Source organism: Protopterus annectens, chromosome 1.part2 (assembly GCF_019279795.1).
Source record: "Protopterus annectens isolate FY-2018-M chromosome 1.part2, PAN1.0, whole genome shotgun sequence".
Lineage (NCBI taxonomy): Eukaryota > Metazoa > Chordata > Ceratodontiformes > Protopteridae > Protopterus > Protopterus annectens.
Genome location: NC_056727.1, coordinates 629211224 through 629236544, shown reverse-complemented (window position 1 = coordinate 629236544; position 25321 = coordinate 629211224). Strand labels below are relative to the sequence as shown.

At 40.4% G+C, this 25321-nt stretch overlaps 1 protein-coding gene across 3 annotated transcripts in view; it reads right to left on the bottom strand.

Moving 5' to 3' along the window:
• The window catches only part of RGS7 (regulator of G protein signaling 7), a 2400584-nt gene that overhangs the window by 549501 nt on the left and 1825762 nt on the right, over positions 1–25321 (bottom strand). For all 3 annotated transcript variants that reach the window (XM_044058067.1, XM_044058054.1, XM_044058060.1), the window contains exons 6-7: positions 20442–20518; positions 20249–20330 (exon numbers count right to left, since the gene is read on the bottom strand). In XM_044058067.1, coding sequence (XP_043914002.1) covers positions 20249–20330; positions 20442–20518 — 159 coding nt within the window. The remainder of the gene's footprint in view (positions 1–20248; positions 20331–20441; positions 20519–25321) is intronic.

The window sequence follows — 25321 nt, the reverse complement described above, 5'->3', positions numbered from 1 at the left end:
AGTAATGCACAACCCACAGTTGTTCAGAGGTGGCTAAATCCATATGGAGTATACCAATATGTAATGAATTTAAGCCAGACACACTTATGCACCTTATTTAAATCAGATAACAATATTAAGAAATCAATAATTGTTCAATACAGTCCTCAGATGAAATTGTTGTCAAAGGTATAAATGTACAGATGATTATTGTCAGCACTGTATGCCCAGCAATTATTCTAAAAGAAGACCTGAGTGCAACACTGGGCAAACAAAACAAAAGCCCTCAAAATATGTGACCAATATTGACTCAAATGTGAAACAAAACATGAACCAGTAGGAACATAGGAATGAACAGATATAAGCAATAATATTGTATCAACCTAGTGTATATAACAATGGCTAGTTCATCATAATCAAATGAAATAAAATAAAATTATGCACATATTACAAACTGAGCACCCATACATGAAATGTCCTTGAAAAATAGCAATGTTGTATTATGCTACAACAGTACTCAGAAATCCAGTATATAAAAAAGAAAACGACTAGGCAAAATATTATGAAATATACACGTGTTATAAACTAAGAACACATACATGAAAAGTCCTGAAAAAATGGCACTGTTATATTGTGCTACAACAGTTCTCTAAAGTCCAGTATTCAAGAAAAAACGACTTAACAACACCTTCCAGACAGTTAAATGATTGTCACAGAAAAATTCTTCATTATGGTAAAACAATTACCAATGAAAATTAATCCAAAAATAGATGTCAAGAACAGTACCTGGAAAGATGAAGTTTGAAATGTATTAGGACCCTTAAAAAGTTGTTCCAAACAATGTCCCAAAAGGCCAAATCGATCCTGAAGTCCTGATATGTCCAAAAACAGTATGGAAACCACAACGACCTTGAAAAACAAATCCCAATCCGAAGATGGTGGAAAAACACTTGCAACCACGTGTAAATGCAAACGATAAACTCAACAGCGTTAATGCATCCAATATACTCACTTATTAACTTAGATAAACATGATAATCCAACAAAACCAAAAAGGATGACCAAAAGTTCAATCCTTTAAAAGAAAGCGATGTAGATGCCATGCATCCGAAAATAACGATGTCCAGGATGAAAATCCTAAGCAATCCACAAAAAAGATGACTACCTGAATGGTAGAACTCCCAAACGCCAACAGCCAGCACAAACGAAAATCAATGTAGTGTATAGGAGCTAGCAAGTTAGGCTGGTGCACGGCAAGAGCACTTGTTAGACCCAAAATCAGAAAAAGGCCAGCACCAAGGAAGGTTCAAAAGTAGTTTAATAAAACTGAAACTAGACCGGTTTCAGCAGCAAGGCTTTCATCAGTAGTATAGTCAGCAAAAAGCACTTAGTCATCATCTTATATAATGTTCTTTAAGGCATCTATATGACATCACTTCCTGATAAGTCAAAAATGCAAACAAGGCAAAAGTAATTGAAAAATACAATCAAGGCAAAAGTAATTGAAAAATACATAGTTCAGTAAACAAAAAAGTTTGCCTGAGTTGCATGCATATCTCCAGATTATAATGAAAAAATCCCAAGAGACACAGTATACTGGTATATCAATGATAATAAACAAACTTAATAAGAAACATACAATAAAGGGTAAATGCCCAAAAATAAACCCGAAACTGGAGGCTAAGCTCTCTCAACTCAGTACTGGCGTAACCAGTCAGGAGGAGAAGGAAACCACACTCACTACGATTCCAGTCTCACATAGACCTACCACGACAGCAAACCAAACACATAAATACACAAAAACATACTTGGAGGCTCTAAATAAAAATCTGCCTAAGCAGCAGAGACCTCCAAAGCAGACACCCAAGCAACCGCTACCCCAAAACAAAACACGTGCAACACATAGCTCACAAAGCCAATGTGCCGAACAGTCACAGCCCTTAAGGCTAAACAATACACCTGATACACTTGTAATAGGTGACTCTATCGTCAGGCACACTGACGTCCCGCTCACCAGGCTGAACAAGGAGAAGGTCACGGTGAGCTGCTTGTCAGGCGCTAGGATCCGCCACATAACACAAGCACTCAGGTCACTCCAAGGCAAGTACAAATATGACTCGGTCATTGTCCATGCTGGTGTGAATGACATGAGATGTACCTCCCTGGACTACATGAAAAGAGACATAGAGGAGGTCTCTGAGCATGTAGCCCAGGCCGGTATGACCCTGACCTTGAGTAGCATCTTACCCTCACCAAGAATGATGCCACAATATGAAGACAAGATGATCAATTTCAACAATTGGCTTAAGTATTCGTGTCATTCAAAGGGGATCCAGTGCCTGTCAGCCTGGGATGACATGCTCGACAAGCCACGATGCCATGAGGATGGCTTGCACCTGTCACCCTGGGCTTTCGGATATTGGCAAAGGCTCTTGCTTCCCATAGTGCCTTTTTAGGCAAGGCTCAAAAGACAAACCCACCTCCATAGGTATCACAAGGGATAAGAAACTAAGAGTAATGCTACTCAACGCCAGAAGTCTAAACCTCAATATGCACGCACTTGAAACTCTTCTTAGCATGGAGAACATCAATATCTGTGCAGTAACAGAGACCTGGTTCAAGGCTCCCGAGAGCACCCCAGCACTACCAGGTTATACCTCATACCATGCTTTTCGGCCCCAAAACTTGGACCGAACCACAAAAGGAGGGGGAGTATCAATATTCGTCAAAGATACCCACACCTCCAGGTTGGTGGCACAGCACGAAGCATCAGAGACTATCCATGTGCAACTAACAGTGGGTAAAACTGCCTTCCAGTTTATAGCCTGCTACAGGCCACCCTCCCAAACCCAGGAACCCCACTCGGCCTTCCTGAGAACACTGGAAAATATGAAGGTCTCTCCAAACACTATTATAGTGGGCGACTTCAACTACCCAAACATAGACTGGGAGCATTACTCTAGCTCCAACACCCTAGCCCAAAGGTTCCTAGAATTTATAAACTCAAATGCTATGGAACAACTAGTTACCACTCCCACAAGAGGGGAAAACATACTGGACCTGATCATCACCAACATGGGGACTCTATGCTCCAGACCAGAAGTGTATCCCTCACTGGTAAGATCAGACCATAAACTAATCTCACTGGATATTCACATCCCGACCCCACCCCCTGCCCAGAAAACCATAGTGAAAAACTTCTCTAAAGCAAATTTCACACTCCTCAAAACCAAGGTGGAATCCTTCAAAGCCCCCGAGCCTGTGGAAAATACGGCCCAGACCGCAGAATCCTTTATAAATGCATTCTATGAACACCTTCAGGAATGCATGGATCATGCAATCCCAAATAAAACCAAGACCCAATCCTCCAAAGGCAGATGTCCTGTCTGGTGGACCCCAGCCATAAACAAACTATACAATAGAAGGAGGAAGCTACTACATGATAGAGCAAAATCCCAAAAAGGGAAGGCATCTCTGATCAGTATTAGCAAAAAACTACGGGCACTCATAAAATTGTCTAAGGCCAGCTTTGAGAGAAAAATTGCACAGGACACTAAGGATAATCACAAGGCTTTCTTTAGTTATGTTAGGAACCTGGGTGGGAATTCCCAGATATGCTCAGAATTAGTCCAAAATGACAAAAAATACATCGAACCCACAGACATTGCCAACATCCTAGCTGACATGTTCAGTGCAAACTCCCCCCCCCACCAAAAGGGCAAATATCTATTCCAGCAGAGTGCTGCCCCCCTGACATCTCAGATGCTCAGGTAAGAGCCGCCCTCTCCAAAGCAAAAAACACAGCATCAATGGGACCAGACGGTGTCCCGGCTGCCCCTACATGAAATCCAAGAAGCGCTAAACCCAAACATAAAACTACTGTTCAATCTCAGCCTTACTACAGGATATGTACCCAAAGAGTGGCATACAGCAACAGTGGTCCCTCTCCACAAAGGTGGTGCCTCAACGGATCCTGGAAACTATCGCCCCATAAGCCTGGCTAGCTTGGTCTGCAAAGCTATGGAAAGTATCATCATGGACCTCATAAATAAAGATATTGGGGACCTACAGACACTGGATCCTACCCAGTTCGGCTTTGTTAAGGGCAGATCCTGCCTCTTAAACCTGGTTAATTTCTTTGAAACAGTCACCAAGGCCATTGACGAGGGAAGGTGGTCCACACAGCCTACCTAGACCTCGCAAAAGCCTTCGATACAATACCCCACTCGGGCATTATAGATAAGCTCACCAGCTTAAATATAAACCCCTATGTCACTAGATGGGTTGCAAACTGGCTCAAGGACAGAACCCACATGGTTAGAATTGCTGGAGCCATGTCAGACTCCAAACCAGTTACAAGTGGCATCCCACAAGGCTCAGTCCTGGGACCTCTCTTGTTTGGTATATATTTCTTGGAGGTACAGGACAACACGGAAGGACTGTGGCTGACCAAGTTCGCAGATGACTGCAAACTGGGCACCATAATCGACTCTCCAGCCGACACAAGCATCCTCCAAAAGGGCCTCATAGAAACAGACAACTGGTGCCAGAGCCATGGCCTCAAGCTAAACGCCAAAAAGTGTATAGTCATCCCCTTTGGCAAAAACAAAGTGCCCACAAATTACCACATAGGTGGTAATCCATTAAGTACAGAAGAAGTAATTAGGTACCTGGGGACCCAAGTTGATAGCAATCTCTCATTTGACAACCACGTAGCCAAAGTGGTTAGAAAAACATTTTATATAGCCCACCTAATCATGAAGGGATTCACATCTAGATCAGGGGAGGTCATCGTGCCTCTTTACTCATCCCTCATCAGGCCCATAATTGAGTACAATGCCCCTTTTGGGATGTACCTTACCAGACACCTGCAGCAACTGGAAAGACCCCAATAGTACCTCACCAAGAGGATCAAAGGGCACAAACAGATGCCATATGCTGCCCGGTTAAAGAAACTCCAGCTCTACTCAGTGGCATACTGCCTGCTCAGAGGTGATCTGTGCCTGACATATAAAGCCATGTCCAACCCGGAATTAATGGACATGCTGCACCTCAGAAAATCCAAATCCCATCGAGCTACGCGCTCGAGAGACTTGAACCTCAGCACTGAAATAAATAGGACATGCTGGAGGGACAGATTCATAACCCAGAGGCTCCCTTCACTCTGGAATAAAATCCCAGTCCAGGTTAGGCAGAGTCCCTCACTGACTCTCTTCAAGAGGAATCTTGACGAGTGGATGGGAGATCGTAGGTTTATCCCGGGTATCACTTCTGTGTCACTGTTAGACAGAGGCACAGTATACTAACCTCAAAAAAGGGCATAGCAAAATTAATTTAAAATGGGTGGTGAAAGCCAAACACACTCTGGCTAGGCTTATAAATGCCCTAGGGCAGATAGCCTAGTATGAACCTATGAACCTATGAACCTAATTGCGCATGCTACATTACAAAATGGTAAGCTGGTAATATGGCAATAGGAAATGGATGGCAAACTGATAACAGGTCCATAGTTACTAGGAATCTGCTCCAAAGGAGGGCATACTCACAACTGAGCACCCCCCCACTTAAATTATAACATAGTACCAGCAATCTATCTAAATGCTGTGGGAGAAGATCCCACACTCCATACCTCTCAACCTCTTAGAGCAAGAAATCAGGACAAAGTCATTAATAAAAGTGGGATAAAGATCCAAAAATAGGTACATTTTTAAATACTGTTCTTAAAAACTTATAAAGTTGATAGAATAACAGGTTTTGTATTAGCGTTAATTTTCTGAAGGATATGAAGTCTGAAACTCAAAAGTCCATCATTATTTTCTAACTTCAATCTTTAATGATTTGCCATTAATTTGCCAGAAAAAACACAATTTTATAAAAAATGGACCAAAATATGAGGCAAAAATCTGGACATTCTGCAAAAATCTGTACAGTTGAGAGGTATGTCCCACAGACGTTTGCATCAAAAGCAAGTATACTACATGTTGTGCGACTAACAATGCTTTTAACTTTTTTAGTAGAATAGTGATACCTTTTGCTAAACATTTGTGCACTATAAACAGACAGAATGAGAAGCAATAAACTTCTCTTCCCCTGAAGCTCTGAATTCCTTATAAAATGCACTTGACACTCAATACCTTGTAAAATGCACTTGACTCTTAACCATACCTCTCAACCTTGTAGCAGAAGAAATCTGGACAAACCAAAATTAATGGGGGACAAAGGCCCCAAACTATATTTTTTTCTTGTATAATCTTAGAAAGTTGCTAGAATAAAAGGTTTTGTGTCACCAAACATTTTCTGAAGGATATACAGATGGAGACTTAAATGGCTGTCATTATTTAGCAAATTCAGTTCATAGTTTTAGTACTAAGCTAACTGCCCTTGTGAGCCATTTTAAGCCTAGCCAATTATCCCCTGTGAGACTCAAACACTGCACCTTGTGTTTGTAAGGCAAACACCTTAACCATTAAGCCACCCTCCCAACCATATAATCACTGATTTGATAGAAATCCACAAGTTTTATGAGGAACAGATCTAAAATATGAGATAAAAACCTAGACAGTTGAGAGCTATGGACTCAACTCCTTGAAACTCATTTTTTAACACCTTGGTGGTTGGCGTAGAGGATTCAGGCTCTTGTTTCCTGTAACTAAGGTAAAGAGTTTGAGCCTGAGCAAATTAACAGCCAGTTATCCCTAAATGGGAGGGTTGCTATAGAGGAAGAATCATTTCACGGATGCAGTAGCCACATCAGTGTAGGAGTGAGCCTACATTCATTCTGAAGCAGCACAAGAACAGAACATTAAATTCCAGTGGAAAAGAAGAACTGTAGGTATGTATGACCATGCACAGATGCAACAGGTGTGTGTGACGGGACTTAGAAGGTGTTCTTAAAGAAGAACACCCTTAAAACAAAAAGACGTTATCTATAATTAAAAATGTAAGTGTGACAGTCCCTCAGTAAGGAGGCCCCCTCCCAGCCAGTGGGCCCTAGGTGGCTGCCTTTGTTGCTTAGTGCTAGATCTGGTTCTGACCATACCACATCATAACTAGCTATAGGTGCTCCACCATGAAAAATGAAAAGCATACCACATACCTAGACTTACTGGAGTCACTTGCCATACAGCCCAACACCTTACTAATGGGTTATTTCAATTTTCCTGCCATCAACTAGGAAACAATCCTGACTACAAACATGCTGGCTCAGATGTTCTTGGACTTTGTCAATGCAAATGCTCTGGAACAGCTAATCAGCATACGCAGAAGAAGCTCAAATGTCTTGGACATAGTACTCACTAACATGGGAGAGCATTGCACTCTCCCCCATGTGATGTCCTCCCTGGTAACTGCATTTAATAAATACATTATAGAGAGCATTGCTGTCCTCACCAACAGCACGTCACCCTCCCCTACACAATCTCATAACATATTACCAACTGCCCCCTCCACTACCAAATTAACCTCTGAAAAATACAAATCTAAACAATCCTTAGTCACAAATGTTAACAACTTTACCTTAAAAAACTTAAACCTTGCTGCACAGCTGTTCACAAGGTCCCACCTGAATACCTCAAGATAGCAGCAGAGTCATATTTTACCCGGTAGCTATCTTAATCTATAGATTCATACAGGCATTTTATGTCCCAGCTATTTGAAAAAGATCATATGTTATCTCACTGCACAAGGGAGGAAACTCATTAAAAGTCTCTAACTTTCATCTCATTGAAATTCACTCCCCTCTCTCAAAAATCCTAGTAAAATGTATCTATGCTCAACTTCTTTACTCTCCTCTCAGAACAACTTGTAACCAGTACTCAGCATGGATTCTGTCCCAATCATTGTAAAACTATTGCAGTATTATCCTTTTTAGATAATATAAACAAGAAAAGGGACTCTGGAAAACCTAGCTTTTCTATATTTAGGGATCTGTCCAAAGACATTTATACCATGTCATATAGCAGACTCCTTCAATAACTGCTCCATTTGACCTAATTCAGGGGTTTAAAAGCTACCTATCTGATAACAGCAAACTGTTAGATGACAACATACATTCTCTCTTTACCTCCCCGTTACCACTGGTGTACCCCAAGGCTAATTTCTTGGTCCACTTCTCTTTAATATTTGCATTAGTGACCTCTGTACCTCTTCCAGTCAAGCTTCACTTACACAGTATGTCGATGATTTGACACTAATGTTCTCAAATGGCACTCTGACACATCTTCTTGAAATCATGCAAGAAGACTTCAGTCTCTGTTGAAAACTCACTTTATAATGCCCAATTATTACTCAACACCCCAAAAAAACAAAACTACTCCTACTCCTTCCCAAAGCACATTAGAAGGACAAATCCAGCTTCAAAACCTTCTCACTTAGCAATACAGAGACAGAAAATGTTTTCTATACAAAACTGCTTGGTATGAAAATTGATGACAACCTCAGATTTGAATTCCACATTCAAAATAATATGAAAAAACTCACCAGAAACTTAGCATTCTTTATAGGCCTAAACACTTTCTTATTAACTTTGCTAAAGTCATCCTAGTAACCACTTACCTGCTTCCTTCACTCTTATATAGTGCCCCTATCCTTACCAATTTACAGATATTTGTTAAAACTAAACTTGAAATACGCTACAACAAAGTTGCTAAATTTGCTGCAAATAAACCATACTATACACATCACTGCAAGGCCTTTAAAATATTGAATTGGCTTGAACTACCCCACTACTTGGACTTTGTATAACTAGCTACTGCCCACAACATCATTTATAAACACCATGCCTGTCCTGCACTAAGCTCTAGTCTTCCTTCCTATCACCAAAACAGACCCCTTCGTTCTAATGATAAACAACTTCTCACCATCTATAAACCTCAAAAAGCAACTGGAAATAGTGTTTACTTTTACTCTGTTCCAAAATAATGGAATTCTATTCCACAGGCTATTGGAACTGCAACCTACCATCTTTCCTTCAAGCATCTTCTGAAAACCACCTATCAGACTCATGGCTCTATTCATGTTATAACCTTGAGTGAACATCAGTCTTGTCTATTCTCCACCCTTAGTTTTGCATGTGCAGTCTATTTTATTAAGTAGCACTTGGACTTGGGATTTGTCTATTACCTTTAAATAGAAAAGGGATTTCTAAATATTTATGGAGTGGGTGCTGGAGATAATGATTGGTGTGGAGAAGAAACGTGATTAGGGACTTGGTAGGTGGAAAGATTATGTTATTGAATATTCCTTGTAGACTATCATCCTGTGGAATATGAGGCCCAGCCTATTTTAGAAATTTTTTATAGTTTGCCAGGTTTTTAACAATGTTCCAAAAGTGTTTGGGCTAACCCAGATATTTCTTCTTGATATTCCAGATGTAGGTAGTTTTATGGACATTGGTTTTAAGCCACACTTACTTGCACAGCTTAAGGTATAGGCTGTATTTGTCTTAATTAGGAGGGTCAGCTTTCCAAGATTTTCTGGCTTGGTCCCTGAATTTCATTTGGTGTTTTAGATCATCAGATGTTATGTAGTTCTATCTTGCCATAATTCTTGCTGGATGAGTTCAGAGCCAATATTTGGCTCTGACTCGGCCAACACTAAAGCTTGAGAGCTTTTACTTGCTCAAGGTTAACCCCTGTCCCATGGTGCCTCACAGCAATTCCCCAGATCTCATTTGCCATGAAAGCTTCATGGTTGTCTCCTTACTGGCTCATTGGCTAGGTAGAAGATTTTTTGATCAATTTTGTATTTTCACCACATTTTTTTCACCTTTACTCTTTATAGTTAATAACCTTTTCTTGTGTGTAATTGTATTGAGTGATTGACCCCTATCCCCCCATAGGATTGTATGGCCCATTTTAGTTAGAGGGCCATAGTTGCCCATTTAAATTAGAGGGCCTTTCCTCCCTGAGTGTTACTTCTTTAAAAAAAAAAATCTTTTCCACTCTTCATAACTTTATTGTTATTAGTTAGTATTGTTACTATAGTTAGTGTTATTGTTCTTGTGTTTTGTTAGCTCTGTTCTTATCAGCATTTCTAAGGAAAAAGACATTGAACACAAGGAACATCACCCCTTGGGGTTCAAAAAATGTGATAAATTTTCACAGAAGATGTCACTGACTGACAGTCACACTAGCTGTGTGTACTGCCTAGGCGAAGCCCACTTGCAAGAACCCTGTACTTTTTGCCATGCTTTCAGTACTAGGGTTCTTAATAAGAGGAAATGCAAGTTAATAGATAGGGTTCTTATGATCAGTTCCTTCCAGGAACAGCTGGAACTTGGTCAGACAGCTCCCAAGACTGCTAAAATTAAATCTTCGGCTCCAGCTTCGAAACCATCTAAAAAGTCCAAAGCGATGGAGCCAAAGAGATCTGGCTTCACTTCTGCTTCTTCTGTCTGAGTGCCGTCTGTGTCTTCTGTGCCGAGGCAACCTTCGGTACCAAGACATTTACCAGATATCAACCCTGTCTCACCTACTTTGAGGTCTCCTATATTAGAGAGGAGGAGATCTCCTTCTGTCTCCACCTGCTCCTCCAGGACACTTTCAGATGAGGACATCAAGTGGGTGGTGAAGAGGTTGCTCTCTGACCCAGCTCTGGCAAGAAAATTGGCCCCTCTGGACCCAAAGGCTTTGGAGCTGCCCCATCTACAATCCACTGTTCCTCCTCTGACTGCTTCCATCTCAATGCCAAACATTTAGCGTTCTTCGATGTTGGATCCTTCAGTTCCAAGAATTGTCCCTGCTTCCTCAGAACCGATAACTCTATCCTCAGTGGCTCAGTCTGGAGCCAAGGGATCTGGGAGCCGATGCTCTTGAGTCTACTCCGAGTGGAATAGTCAGCCTGGGTTTTCTTCGGAACCAACCCTCCCTCCTGGTGCCTCGGCTCGACTCAGCTCGATTCCCACATCTGCTTTGGAGCTTGTCCCTCCTGCTTGGAGCCGACCTTCCGTCTCCTCAGAGCAGAGGTCTTCTTTGGAGCGGGGGGGAGGCCTTTGAACCAATAGAGAAAGCTTTGTCCAGTGCAAAAGCCCTGCCTTTAGACCCGATGTCCCACCAGTGGCCGGCAACAACCTCTTCTGCCCCATCGCCCACTCAGCGTAGGGAACCAGAGACTCAAGCAGCCCCCATTGCAGGTGTCCTCTCTTCCAAGACCTCCCCAGATTATCCCACTGGAGAGCTTCCTCGGAAGAGACTTTGTAAGAGGAAGCATGTTGACTCACCTGAGTCTGTCACATCTGACACTGATTTGGATGTCAGAAGGGTCCCCTAGATCCCCCTCTGAGGATGTTTCCTTTTCTGACATCCTTGAAATCCTTAGACAGAGGGGTGATTGGAAAATCTCTAACCCTATTGAGGACAGATCAGTGTATCTTAAGGTCTTTGGTTCCCAACCTTCCATCTCCTGGGTAACACCACCTTATGACCAGCTCTTAGAGGTCATATCCCGGAAAGCCTGGACCTCTCCGGACACAGTGGAGCCTGTCCCAAGGAGGCCAAACAAATTTATGACTGCACCAGAAGATAAGTCCTTCCTTTCCAAGGGAGTTTCCATTGATGCTATGATGGTAGCAGTGGCCACAAAGTAGGAGTTGTCCGAGACATCTTCTAATATCCATCCTCCTAATATGGAGTCCAGGACGATGGATAAGTATGGAAAGTGTACCTTCTCTTCAGTGGCATTTATCTTAAGATTGCTGAATTACCTGTCCCGTTTTACTCAACTTCAAAGGGATCTCGGGATCTCCTGAAGGAGTTGGGAGATACCCTTCAGGGTTCAGTAGCTTCGGGATCCACTGATAAGGTTTCTGCACAGCTTTCCATCCTTACATTAATAGCTAACTCCTCCATGAGACTGATTTCCTATGCAGTGGATGGAGCGAGCAGGGCAGCCGCAGCAGGAATTTCTCTTAGGAGGCATTCCTGGATGTGTCTCTGTAACTTCATGGAATCCTTTAAGTCTTCCTTCACCAACGTTCCCTTTGATGGTTCAACTCTTTTTGGACCTCAGGTGAAAGAGACCTTGACCAGGTGCAAGCAGGAAGGGAAACCTTATCTGCAGTAGGAGTCCATTTCTCCCTTCCTTCTAGACCCTATCCCAATGGTCACACAGGAGGGAAAATGTGGTTCCGTAAATCCCAAAAAGGTTTCCCTCAGGCACAAGGTCAACCCTCCCCTAGGGGTAAAGGGGGAGGCTACAATGGAAGATGCCATCCTTGTGGCAGAGGAGGTCTGCAACATCAGGGAGATAGAAAAACTTTCTCTGATCATCCCTTTTTTGATCGCCCCTGAGGAGTTGCCCAACTGTCCATCCCTGGAGGCAGTCAGAGGTCATTTTTCACTGTACCCAAGTGCCTGGCTAAACATCTCCCAAGATCATTGGGTACAAACCATAATATCTAGAGGTTTCCTGATTCTCTTTGTTTACGATCCCCTGATAAACCGGTCTCTACCACTTATTCAACTAGACCATGCAACATCAGAGGTCATCTCATTGCTGTGAAAAAGAGTCATCCAAGAAGTCCCCACAGATCAAATATGATCCGGAACTTACTCTCGATTCTTTTTAGTTCCAAAAAAGACAGGGGACTGGAGATCAATTCTAGATCTCAGCAAACTCAACAAGTCTTTAAAGAAATTGAAGTTCCGAATGATCACTCTGCAGTCAATATTTCCCTTTATTGGGAAAGACAATTGGATATGCTCAATAGATCTTCAAGATGCATACTACCACATCAAAATGGACAGGCACTCCACAAGACACCTACGCTTTCAGCTGGGAGCCAGTCATTTTTAATTTTGAACACTATCCTTTGGTCACACTACAGCCCCCAGATTGTTCACCAAATGCATGGCAGTGATAATGGCTCACCTGAGACATCAAGGATTCCAGGTGTTTCCATACCTAGATGACTGGCTCCTCACTGCTACCACCAAGCACCAACTAATCAGAACCAGGGACAAGACTCTATCCTTGTGCGCCAGATTAGGCATTACAATAAACTTAAAAAAAATCAGCCTTATCTCCATCGCAGCACATTGTATTCTTAGGCTCAGAAATAGACTCAACCACCATGACAGCAAAATTGACACCAGAAAGAATAGAATCATTACGCCACCAAGTCAGATCCTTGCTGAAGAGAGACAACGTTCAGGCCAGGGTAGTTAGTCCTTTAGGTCCTAGGGACTATGGCTTCCTCCATTCTCTTAGTTCCCCTACCTCATCTGCACATGAGAGTACTTCAGTGGCTACTATTTACCCAGTGTCAATGCAGGATCTTCCCCTGTCTCGCCAAATTCTTATCACAAATGCCTGCAAGAATGATCTGACATGGTGGTTACTTACGGATCAACTTCATTTAGGTCGCCCACTTGTTCCCCTTCAGGAAAATACATTTTTGACCACAATGCCTCCCAGATAGGGTGGGGGGGGCATTATCTGGAGAATGATAGTCCAAGGTACTTGGCAGAACCACAAGAATCACTTGCACATAACTGTTCTGGAGATGAGAGCGGTGCTCTATGCGTTGCAAGCACTTACAGTTCTCTTCCCACAAGGACAATTGCAATTCAGTCAGACATGTCTGTAGTGTGGTACATAAACAAGCAAGGGGGAATCAAATCTTACCCACTTTGTTGAGAGGCCTTAAGAATATGGAAATGGGTGCTGGACACTCAACGCTTTCTGGTAGCAACGCACATTCTGGAGAAGTACAATGTTATAGCAGACAAACTCAGTCGAGCAATTCTGATGCTTCACGAGTGGTCCCTGAATTCAGAAGTTGCAGATGAGATTTTTCACAAATGGGGCCAGCCTTGCTGCGACCTATTCACCACATACATGAACACCAAATGCAGCAGCTACTTTGCCCTAATTCCCCATCCGGGGATGTCACCCAGGGAAGCTCTGGTCCACAATTGGCCTCCAGGACTCCTGTATGCTTTTCTACCTTTTCCTCTCATCCCAAAAGTGATTCAGAAAGTGAAACTGTTGAAGAGTACCCTGATCCTCATTGCTCCTTACTGGCCTCACCAAGTCTGGTTCCCCTTTGTCTGGCCCTATCTCTTGGAGGAACCATGGATTCAGGAACCATCTCCAGACCTCCTGATTCATCAATCAGAGCAGTTCCATCCTTCTATCCAGACCTAAAATTGACAGCATGGCTGCTCCAGTTCCACGAATAGCCAGGTGTGTTTCACTTTCACCTATAGTCAAACACATTCTGATTTCTTCACACAAACCTTCCACTAGAAAATTATATTCCAGCAAATGGAAAAAGTTCTCTGTTTGGACACTAAACCAAGACATAGATCATTATACAGCTCCTACAGAGTCTATCTTGTCCTTTCTGGCATCCATTTTTCATGAAGGAGCTGCAGCTGCTACTGTAGAGTTCATTTAGCTGCCATCTCAAATTACCATTTTGGCTACATGGGAAATCCAGTTATGTTCCACTCTTTGTGCAAAACCTTTCTGAAAGGAGTTCTCCTTCTCAGACCTCCAATCAGACAACTACCAGAGCCTTGGGACCTAAATCTTGTTCTTACATTTTTAATTTCATCCCCTTTTGAGCCCTCTTCTTCATCGGATCTGAAATTATTATCTTGGAAAACACTGTTTTTAGTAGCTATAACTTCTGCTAGGAGAGTCTCAGAATTGCAAGCTCTCATCATTCAACCTCCTTACATTGTTTTCCACAAGGATAGAGTCTCAATTAGAACTAATCCTTCCTTTCTTCCCATGGTCTGTTCAGAGCATAATCTCAACACCACTATTGAACTACCAGTGTTCTTTCCAAATCATACTAATAAATCAGAATATAGACTACACCAAATGGACGTCTACAGAATTCTCAGGTTTTACCTACACAGGACTAAAAAATTAAAAAAAACAGATCAATTATTTGTTTCCAATTCAGACAAAAATAAAGGTTTGCCTGTTTCTAAGGTTACCCTGTCAAAATGGCTTTCCGATGGCATTTCCTTTGGTTATAAGACTACTGGCAAAAAGTTACCTAACAAAGTAAAAGGCCATTCAACAGGAGCAGTATCAACTTCATGAGCCTTTAGATCTAGGCTCCCAAATGATACCATTTGTGCAGCAGCTACTTGGGCAAGACCTCATACCTTTGTCACTCATTACAAATTGGATTTGGCTTCCCGGGACAGGTCATCCTTTGGGTCCACTGTGCTGAAGAGTGTCTTCGGTTGAGCCACCCGGGATAAAGGTGATAGGGACGCTGTCCCATTCAGCAAGAATTATGGTGAGATAGGACTACATAACATAAAGAAGTTATGTACTTACCATAACGTTCCATGTTTGTAGTCCATCTTGCCTACTTTCTTGCGTCCCACCCTCCTGCCCCCTTCCTGTTTCCTGGAGGAACTGGTGGACTATACTTATGCTGCCTGACCTGGTTGTAGTTGTCTGTCCACCTGGCATGGATTGTATTACACAGTGTTCTTTCTGTATGTACACACGTATTGATAGTCTACTAACTAATAGGTACCTACTACTTTCTTGCAAACAAGATCTGGGGAATTGCCATGAGGCACCATAGGATAGGGGTTAGCCTTGAGCCAGTCAAAGCTCTTGAGCTTTAGTATCAGCCAAGTCGAAGCCGAATATCGGCTCTGAACTCATCCAGCAAGAATATAGGCGAGATGGACTACAAACATGGAACGTTATGGTAAGTATATAAATTCTTTTTATCCATGGACTGGGTTTTCCTCTAACATTTTGAGTGGGAATGGTTGAATGAGTGACAGTAGATTGTAGAATGTGGATAAGGCAAGCATTACAGTGATACATTGGTATAGAGTGCTTCCACTGATTTAAAAAGAGTTCTGTAATTTCAGCTGTGTGAAGGGCTTGTCTAAGTTAAAGCTGTACACTATGGTTTAGCTGGGTATGTTGCCCAATTCCAATTGATATTAACATCAACCATTATAATAATTTTATGGTGCTTTGTAATATCTGTGATCTCCTTAAGAAGTAGCTGCAGAGTGTCCTTGTTGGAGGGTATGGGAATATATATATATATATATATATATATATATATATATATATATATATATATATAGTTTACCTTCATTTATTCATGAATCCATTGTACGATGCACCAAAGTGCGAAAGTACAGGGGCAAGATTGGGGAATCTCGAATTCCATTGTTGCAATTTCACATGAGTGAATGCACACTGTCATCCGCTCATTTGAGTTTGGCATTCTGGGTGCAGATCACTCTATAGTGGGGATTGGGACATGTATCCTTTCCTTTACTGTAGTGCGATCTCAGAGTTAGCATATTAAAGTAGCAGGGGATGTGGTGGGCGCAGCACCCCACACTGAGGGTGCAGGCGGGCTTGCTCCCCTGCATAACAAAGTTTGGAGACAGTAGGGGATGTGTTCTAACTGTCACTGTTGTGCTGCAGTTTGAAAATGGTTGAATCTGGGTTTCCAGCAAACCATTTTTGAAATTTAGGGTCAGACACATTTTGGAATTTGTCCTTTCAGGTCGCTCTGAAAGGATGAATTCGAAAATTGAGTGATCACACATTACAGTTTCAAATAAATGAAGGCAGACCATATATATATATATATATATATATATATATATATATATATATATATACTTCTCCTCCTATGAAGACCTTAGTATTGAGGCCTGTATGAATATTGAAAAAAGTCAATAAAAATGTTTTATATCATTTGGTCTATTCAGATGGCTAGAACAAATGAAATTTTGTTTAAGAAAATGTGGATTTATCTGATATTTTCAGAAAGATAAAATTATGGTTGTGGAAGAAATCATGCAATGGATAAGATGAATGTATGGAAAATAATTTTTGTAAGGGGTTCTATTGTAATATCCAAATATTTGTAAATATTTGAATTTGTAAAATATTTAAGTTGCATTTGTGAATAATAAAGAATTCCTACTCTTTTGCTTCTGGGTACTACAACTTGCAGAATTCTGGAAGTGAGGGGCTTGAAGCAGACTTTCATGATGGATATGAAGAAAAGAATAATACAACTGGTGAAAGAGTTAAGTAAAAAAAGATAAAACAATGTTAAAAAGAACTGCAAAAAAAGGGCAAAGAATAGTCTTTTGCTTTGCAGTTTGAATGTTAATAGTATAATGAACAGAATTAGATGGTTGACCATATTAGATTTTTCCAGGAAGGCTGCTATGTTGTTTGTTTCCTTGTTAGACACTAAAATATTAGCAAATATAAAAAAAAAACACAAGTTGAATTTTAATGGGGACATAAAATAATATGGAAATGTGGCCCTTTCTTTTAAATGAACCCCATCACGCCTTCACATATTTTCTCAAAAAAAAAACCCTTTATCGACCACTGAATTTGGCATTTTATTTAAAGGAAAATTCATACTGTCATGCTTCAAACTATTTATGTACATCAACAGGGATAGCCACCTGGCAATGTAAACCGTAGCTGTAGATGATTGTCACTGTTGAAGCGACACCCTGACCCCATGTGCAAAAATGGGAAAAGGGGCTGTGGTAGATAGCTGGATGGATATGCCGTTCTATTTATACCTGAAACTAGGCTAATATTTACTTTACTTAGTGCTTTATTTAACTCATTCAAAATAATATATTTTCTAATAAATTCACAGAATTTTTGGAAAACATTTTAAGCATCTGATTTTTCAACACTTTCATCTCTCTTTTACTATAGAATTTTGTAACATATGCACTATTTTCATTATTTCTGTCTGTGCAGTTTTAAAGAAAGCATTTTCATCCTTTATGCATCTTAAAATGCTCACTTCATTTTTACTGTCTTCCCCAAATATGGTGTTACTTCTTTTTTACACTTTATTATCATTATAGTAATCAGTAAAGCAATTTTACTTTACTTTGATTTTCTTTAAATATACCTTGTTCTTTTTTTTAAATATATTGTAATATTTTTCCAGATTCAGTACCATTGCATCCTGCAAATGTTTATAAAAATATTTTTTGTCTATAACAAAACTGTCAGACTATTAAAAGTATATTATACTTATTTAAGCTTCACTTTTTAATTCATATGTTTTCTCCTACAGCAAGTTTCCCTTTTATTTTTCTATCCTCTCTTGTTTTTTTTTTTTGATGAAGAATGTTCATTGCTCAAAACATCAGAAGCATTTTCCATCTCAGTTTCTACTTCCGGCATCCCTATTTGAATCACCTCTACTTTTAGACATGCATTTTTTTCATGCCATCATCATCATCATTATCATCATCATCATCATTTTCTTGTATATATAAATGTTACTGCCCAATATTGCTTTCATTGACTTCTTCCTTTTCTTTACAGTTGAACCAAAATTGCCTTTTTTTTTGCATTTCCTCCACGCAGCTTTACAATTCTTTGCAATGTGATCCCTTTCCCAACATTGATTACACATTATTTTTTTCCCATGAATGAATCACATGTAACATTCCCCACAAAAAAAATCATGTTTAAGACTGACCAGTATATTTTAAGGTAGCCCTAAAACCATTAATGAAGATAACACTAAGTAAATGTTTTATAATATCATTCTTTGCTTTTAAAGTCACTCCAATTCCCACCCTGGTTGCATAAATGTCTTTCACCCTTACTTTTCACAAAATTACTAACATTTTGACATAATTCTGTCATACACATTTTGATACTGGATTATTCTGTTTCATCAGTTCTAAACTGTAAATCTACTTTAAAAAAAACTCTCCTTTGTTGTAAAAAACATAGTTACTCCATAAGAACGCATTTCATTTATTTTCACACAGCTCCAAAATTTTAAGCAAAAGTCATTCATTTTTATAGGTCAAGTCATAGAAATTTTATCAATTAAATTGTCCCAAATATATCTCAATCTTTATTCTTACCATTGGTTGTTTCTTGTGAACTCAACACTTCCTTCATTCTTTTCTGATAAATATTTTCCAGGTTGACTGAATATGTTTTCTTTACAGGCTCTCTGTCTGTTCTAATTCTTCACCATTTTCCATTCCGAAGAGTTTATCCATCATATCCTACCATGACACCACTGATTCTTTATTTGGATCTTCCTGAACAAAAAGTGTAACCAATACCTAATTCTTTGACAAAGCTTCAGTAATTCTTATTTCTTTCTGTGCCTTGTTGCTAAGTTCAGCTAAGTACTGACCATTATACAATCAATATTTTCAAACACAAGATCTTTTCTGGATTCCCTCTCCAGTGTTTCCTCAGAGCACCCACCTACAGCATTTCACATGCATTCATTATTCTCTTTCTCATCACATTACTTCTCCATTCAGCAGTTCCCTCCAGCCATCTCCATACTAGCAATAGGAACAGACACGAGTGCTACAATCATGAAAAGAGTAGGGGAAGTTCGCTAGTGCCAGGGTCAAATTTGCCCTAGTCAGTATGAATACCACCATGGGACTCCCCTGAAAAGAGGCCATTGACCTAGTGGGACTAACCTGGACAAAAAAGTATAAATAAATAAATAACTAAAACCCGGTAAGTATCTAATTCAGAATCAGTCATGATTTGCTTTTCAAACACAACCTGCCAGTGTTTCTCTTTTTTTTCTTTATATACTTAAAAGAAATGAAGATGTCCTGTGCAATTTTTCATTCGTCATTATTAGCCCTCTTCTTCTTTCATTTATCAACCACTAATGTCATCACTACAAGCAACTGTTGAGTTATTTTTATGCCATTTAAAGATGTCATAATCTGTGGGGGAAGTGGGGGGCACATATTAGTATCATAGCTGATACTGGTAGAGTACAGATCTACTTATTCAAACATGGATATGTGGTTCTCTGTACTTTCAAAACTTCATACCACTTTATTAAACAGATACATTACTACACATATTCAAAAATGTCAGTAAGTCATGACATTTTGCAAATATTTTGGAAGCTATGTGCTGCTGCAGATAATCTTTTCCTTATTAAATCTCCCAGTTTTTCTCCTATGCAGTCATTTGAACTAGTGGGTTAAAATCACTCAACAAAGTGATTTTTACAGCACAATTATGTGCTGTGTGCATGTTACATGTGCTATCAATGCCTTTGTTTAGGGATAAAAATGAACACACTACAAAAATTGTTTAATCAACAAAATCGTAAATATTTTATTATGTACTGAAGCTACATTTTCCATACTAAGTATCTGAGAAACAAAATGTGACAAATAAACCGACGTATTGTATACATTTTGCAAAAATCTTTCCAAGTATGACAATAACTATATTTAAGAAGAAACATGTAAGCTTCCACTTACTACTGGTCTATGTACATCCCAGAATGCTCTTTCTTGGCTATCAAGGATCTTCCTTTCAATTTTGTCCCTTTTCTTATCAACTCTGCAAAGATAAATTAATAGTCAGATAATAGTGATGACTTCAGTTTACAAGCAATGCAACAAAAGTACTTGGAAGAAGACGTATGCTGTAGAAAGCTCCAAGGACACTTACTTTGCTTGGGCTTCAGCTTGCATAAAAATGAACTCCCATTTTCGTGCAAATGCTCTTTGCAACCTGGCCAGGCTTTCCTGCAAGGAAATACACACAAACAAAAATTGCCATCTAGCTTACCAATATTTCTCAACCATATTCTGCATCAGGAACAGAGGCTAATTAAAATTCAAAGTTATTAGGTGTTCTGACATGATGCACTTGGAAATAATAGAATAAATAATATCTGAAAACCACTTCTTTATGCATAGGCATCTTTAAATCCCATTTCATAATTAATCTTTAGTTACACCAAACTACCCAGACAGCACAGTTATTCATCAAATTGTACAGTAAAGCATACCACATTGTGGAACACAGTGAATGTGTGTGCATGAGTGTGAGTGTGTGTGTGTGTGTGTGTGTGTGTGTGTGTGTGTGTGTGTGTGTGTGTGTGTGTGTGTGTGTGTGTGTGTGTGTGTGTGTGTGTGTGTGTGTGTGTGTGTGTGCGTGTGGCGTCTTGTTCATAACCACTTCTCTGTCTTACAGTCATTGATTGCATGGGCAGGTTAAATCTCTTCCACAAACCGCAACAGAATATAGCAGGTAAAGAAAAATTAATGAATGTAATTATGTAATTCTGTCATGCATTTCCCTCAGTATTTTTCCCTTTAAGAGCAGAGATCTTTGTATCTATGCAGAATTAAACAGTTTTTGAAGAAAAAAAAATAGTTCTGATATCAAACCTGCTAAGTCTTTGGAGGCATTGTATATTAAGATTCACACATTAGTAGACAAATGGAGGAACTCAAACCTTGGACTACAGGAAACAGGCTCATTAGCTCATAGCCATAGTCTGATCCCATCAGCCTCCTTTTACAAGCAGGGGTCTGGGAGATGAACTATTTAAATGCTACCTCTGTCCATTAGAGACATGGGTCCCAAGCCAGGGATAAATTCTCTAATCTCTATCCAATTGTCCATATTACACTTGAATTGGGTTAGGGAGGAACTCTGCTTCACATGGATAGGGAGCTTGTTCCAGAGAAGGGGTAGTCTTTGGAATACATACCTGTCTCTTTAGCAGGTACTATTTATATCACAGACAAGGTTTAAGTCTTTAGAATGAGTAATTCTGGTGTTGTTTATTTTGTGGATATGCAGGAGGTCCATCAGGGTGGGGTCTGTCAATGCCTCCTAAGTCAGGCATAGATCTCCCCTCAACAGTCTGTAGAAGACAGAATAAAGTGATAGGGCCTTCAGGCAGTCTGCATAGGACATGTTACTTATGTCCTGTATTCTTTTAGTGAGAAAGCTCTGTGGACATTCCAATTGTTGGCATTGCCCGATTAGGTGCATACTAAGGGAGACATTCTACTCAATGATATGTCTAATGTTTGTTGAATACAGTGGAATAATGACCTCCTTGGACCAAGATGCCATATCTTTGTTTATTATGTTGCACAACATAGAATGATTTTCTCACTACTGTAGACATGTGATAGTCAAAGGCTAGATTACAGTCTATAATCTTCAAGTCCCTGACTACTGGTTCCACACTTAGGGGTGTTTTGTCAATATGATAGTTACCAAGGATGGATGACTTCCTAAAGAATATAATTATGCATTTCTTGGCATTTAGTTTTTAGTACATAGCTCTGACACCAGCTATTTGTCTGTGTCAGCCCTTCTTGGAGAACATTTGTGTCAGTGGGGAATTATATGATTACTACTAATTTGTAATCATCTGCAAATTTAGTCAGCCAGAGGCCATTGACATTGGCCTTGACTTTGGAGACATAAATGCTAAAAAGGAGCAGTCCCAGGACTGATCCCCAAGGGTATTCACTAGTGACTAGCCTCTTTGTAGAGGTAAACTCCCCAATTCTAACTTCCTGGGTCCTGTCTATGAGCCGGATGGCTACCCATGGGTGACATAAAGGTTTATATCTAACCTCTTGAGTTTATCAACAATGCCTGAGTGGGGTATTGTGTCAATTGCCTTGGCCAGGACAAGGCAGTGTGAATCATTTTACCTTCATCCATTCCTTTGGTGACCTTCTCAAAGAGGTCCACCAGGCTGAGTAGGTATGACCTGCCATTGACAAAACTAAATTGAGATGGATTCGGTATCTGGACATTTCCTATATCATTATAGCTCATTCCATGATAATTCTTTTCATGGCTTTACAAATAAGACTAGTGAGGCTTAGGGGTCTGTAGTTTCCAGGGCCTGTAGATGGCACACCTTTGTGCAGAGGGATGACTGCAGTTGTTCTCCATTCTTGAGGCATGAAGCCTCTTTGGAGGCTGCAATTAAATAGCAATACCAGAAACCTGACAGGTCACATTTCATGCTATTTAGAAGGCATCCTGGGATATTGTAATGGCCCATTGATGCAGTGTTCTTGGCCTTAGACAGAACATGAAGGACCTGTTCCCTAGTGATAGAAGGAGGAGCTATATTTGATGTTATTTCCTGAGGGGAGGTTGTGAAGGATAGAGGGGTAAACTTGGAGCTGAATTTGTTGGCCAATAGGTTTGCTATATCTTCTGGCTCAGTATACGTGGCTGTATTGACAATGAACTCTGCACACAATTGTGTATTACCTTTCAGGTTGCGGATATAGGTGAAGAATGCCTTGTGGTTGTCATTGGTCTGCGTGGCCAAATTTACCTCAAATTTGACTTTGGTAGGCATCATTTTATTTTTGGGTTGTTTGCTTAGTTTATTAAGAATACATTTATGCTGCTAGGTGTTACACCTTCTAATTTTTGTCATGATTTTCTTCCTTTTGTTATACAGTCTATTGCTGTTGTGATTCTACCAGGGTGGCTTGTTTTTTGAGTTAGTCCTATACTTCTTCCTGATGGGTACAACTTTCTCTGTGCAACTATTAACATGCTTGTATATGGTTTCTGTTAACAGTTCCACATAGGCAGCTATGTTCTCGGGGTTTATGGGGGCATGAAATATTGCTAGGTTATCAGTTAACAGTAGGAAGCTAACTTTAGAGTACTTCATGAATATTCCAGGGTTAGCTGATGTTTCAGGTTTTAAGCCGTGGTGGTGCAGCGGTAGCGTTGTTGCCTCACAGCAAGAGGTTCTCCCATTCGATTCCCGGCTGGAGTACCTTCTGGAGTCTGCATGTCCTCCCCGTGGTCAAGTGATGTTCGAAAGACATGCATGAATGGGTGTGCCTTCGTTGAAGGTTGGGCATCAGGCTGGCACCTCGGCACTGTAAAAATCTACTGTCAAGCATTAGTGGACCAGAGTTCTACTGTGGTGACCCCTAACCTGGAAAAGCCGAAAGAACAACAACAACAGCAACAACAGCTGATGTTCCAGGTTTTAGTTTTACTTCAAAGGAGACCATTTTTTTCTGACCCTGCCAGACAAGACATTACACTAGCAGTTGTGCAGCACTCTCTGATATTAGTCAAGACCAGATGCAGTATGTTTGCACACCTGGTCAGTGTATTGACACTCTGGTCCAGAGAGTTTGTGTTTACAAAATCCAGGAATGTCTGTGCCTGTGCATTTGGTGCCGTATATGACTCCCAGTTAATAGTGGGATAATTAGTCACCCAAGAATATGGTATTGGGTTGGATGCTGAGTGTTTCCAATAAGTTTAAATACATGGCATAGGTTTCCTGGATCATAGAGGGAGATCTATAGCTTGCTAGGAAGTGGCATGGAATTTTGCCTATGGTGATATGAACATGGAGATGCTCAAGAGCATTGTCCTGTTTGACCAGCCTTGAGGTATATTTATTTTTGATGTAAACCAAGACACATCCATGTTTATTCTCTGTCTGTGTAGTAGTTAGTCTAAATGTGTGGAAGGCATTATAGCCTTGTACTGTTAATGTGCTCTCAGTGGCTTTAAACCATGTTTTAGTGACCACACAGACATCAGCAATCTCTAGGGTGAGGAGAACTTGTAGGGAGTCGAGTTTCTTGTTTAGACTCCTAGCATTGAGCAGTAACACCATTTGAATGTCTTGGTTTTGATTTGCTATGTCAGAAGTACTTTCAGTTTGGCATTACCTGCTGAAAAAGGCATTATGGGGGAGGACAATGTCTTAGCTAATATTCAAAAGCCTAGAGGGAAGAGGTGCAGACCATTCTTAGCAAAGCAGTGCGGTTTGTTGAATATCACCTTCTATGCTGACAGATATTGCACCCACATAGAATGACACCAGAAACTAAGCCAATTATTAAAGTCAGTCATCTTCTGTTTGTATTGTGGCATCATCCTTGGAGAAGGTAAAATGTTTCTCAATGCTAGGCTCATACCAGCCTAGGACACATATTCCATGATCTCTATGATGTCACTCTTCATATAGTGTAGGGAGGTAAGTCTCAGGTCATTTACACCCATATGGACTATGACTGAGTCATACTGGTACTTGTGGTTCAGTGATCTGAGTGCATGTGTAAGGTGGTGTAGCCTGGCACCTGATAAGCAACTGGCTGTGACTTTCTCCTTATTTAGCCTGGTGAGAGGGACATCACTGTGTCTCTCAATGGAGTCTCCAATGACTAGAATCTTGGATTGTGTGGTGGCTTGCCTTATAGATTTAGAAGTAGAGGCTGGATGAGATATGGTTGTATGTGCTAATGTGGATGTTGTTTTGAAAGAGTGCATTTGGGGATGCTGAGGATATTTGTTATGTATGCTTCATCTAGAAGGTCTTTGGAGTTTAGGAAGATAACATTTACATGCTTCAGCATATGTGAGTCTATGTGTCAGCTTTGAACTGTGTGTGATGGGTGAAGGGTGTGCATAACTGACAACCTGATTGACATTAAGAGTGTTTTGATGTGAGAGCTTTGCCTCAGTGACATTGTGCAAATACATCTCTCACATACCAAACCAGTTTGTATGAGAATTAA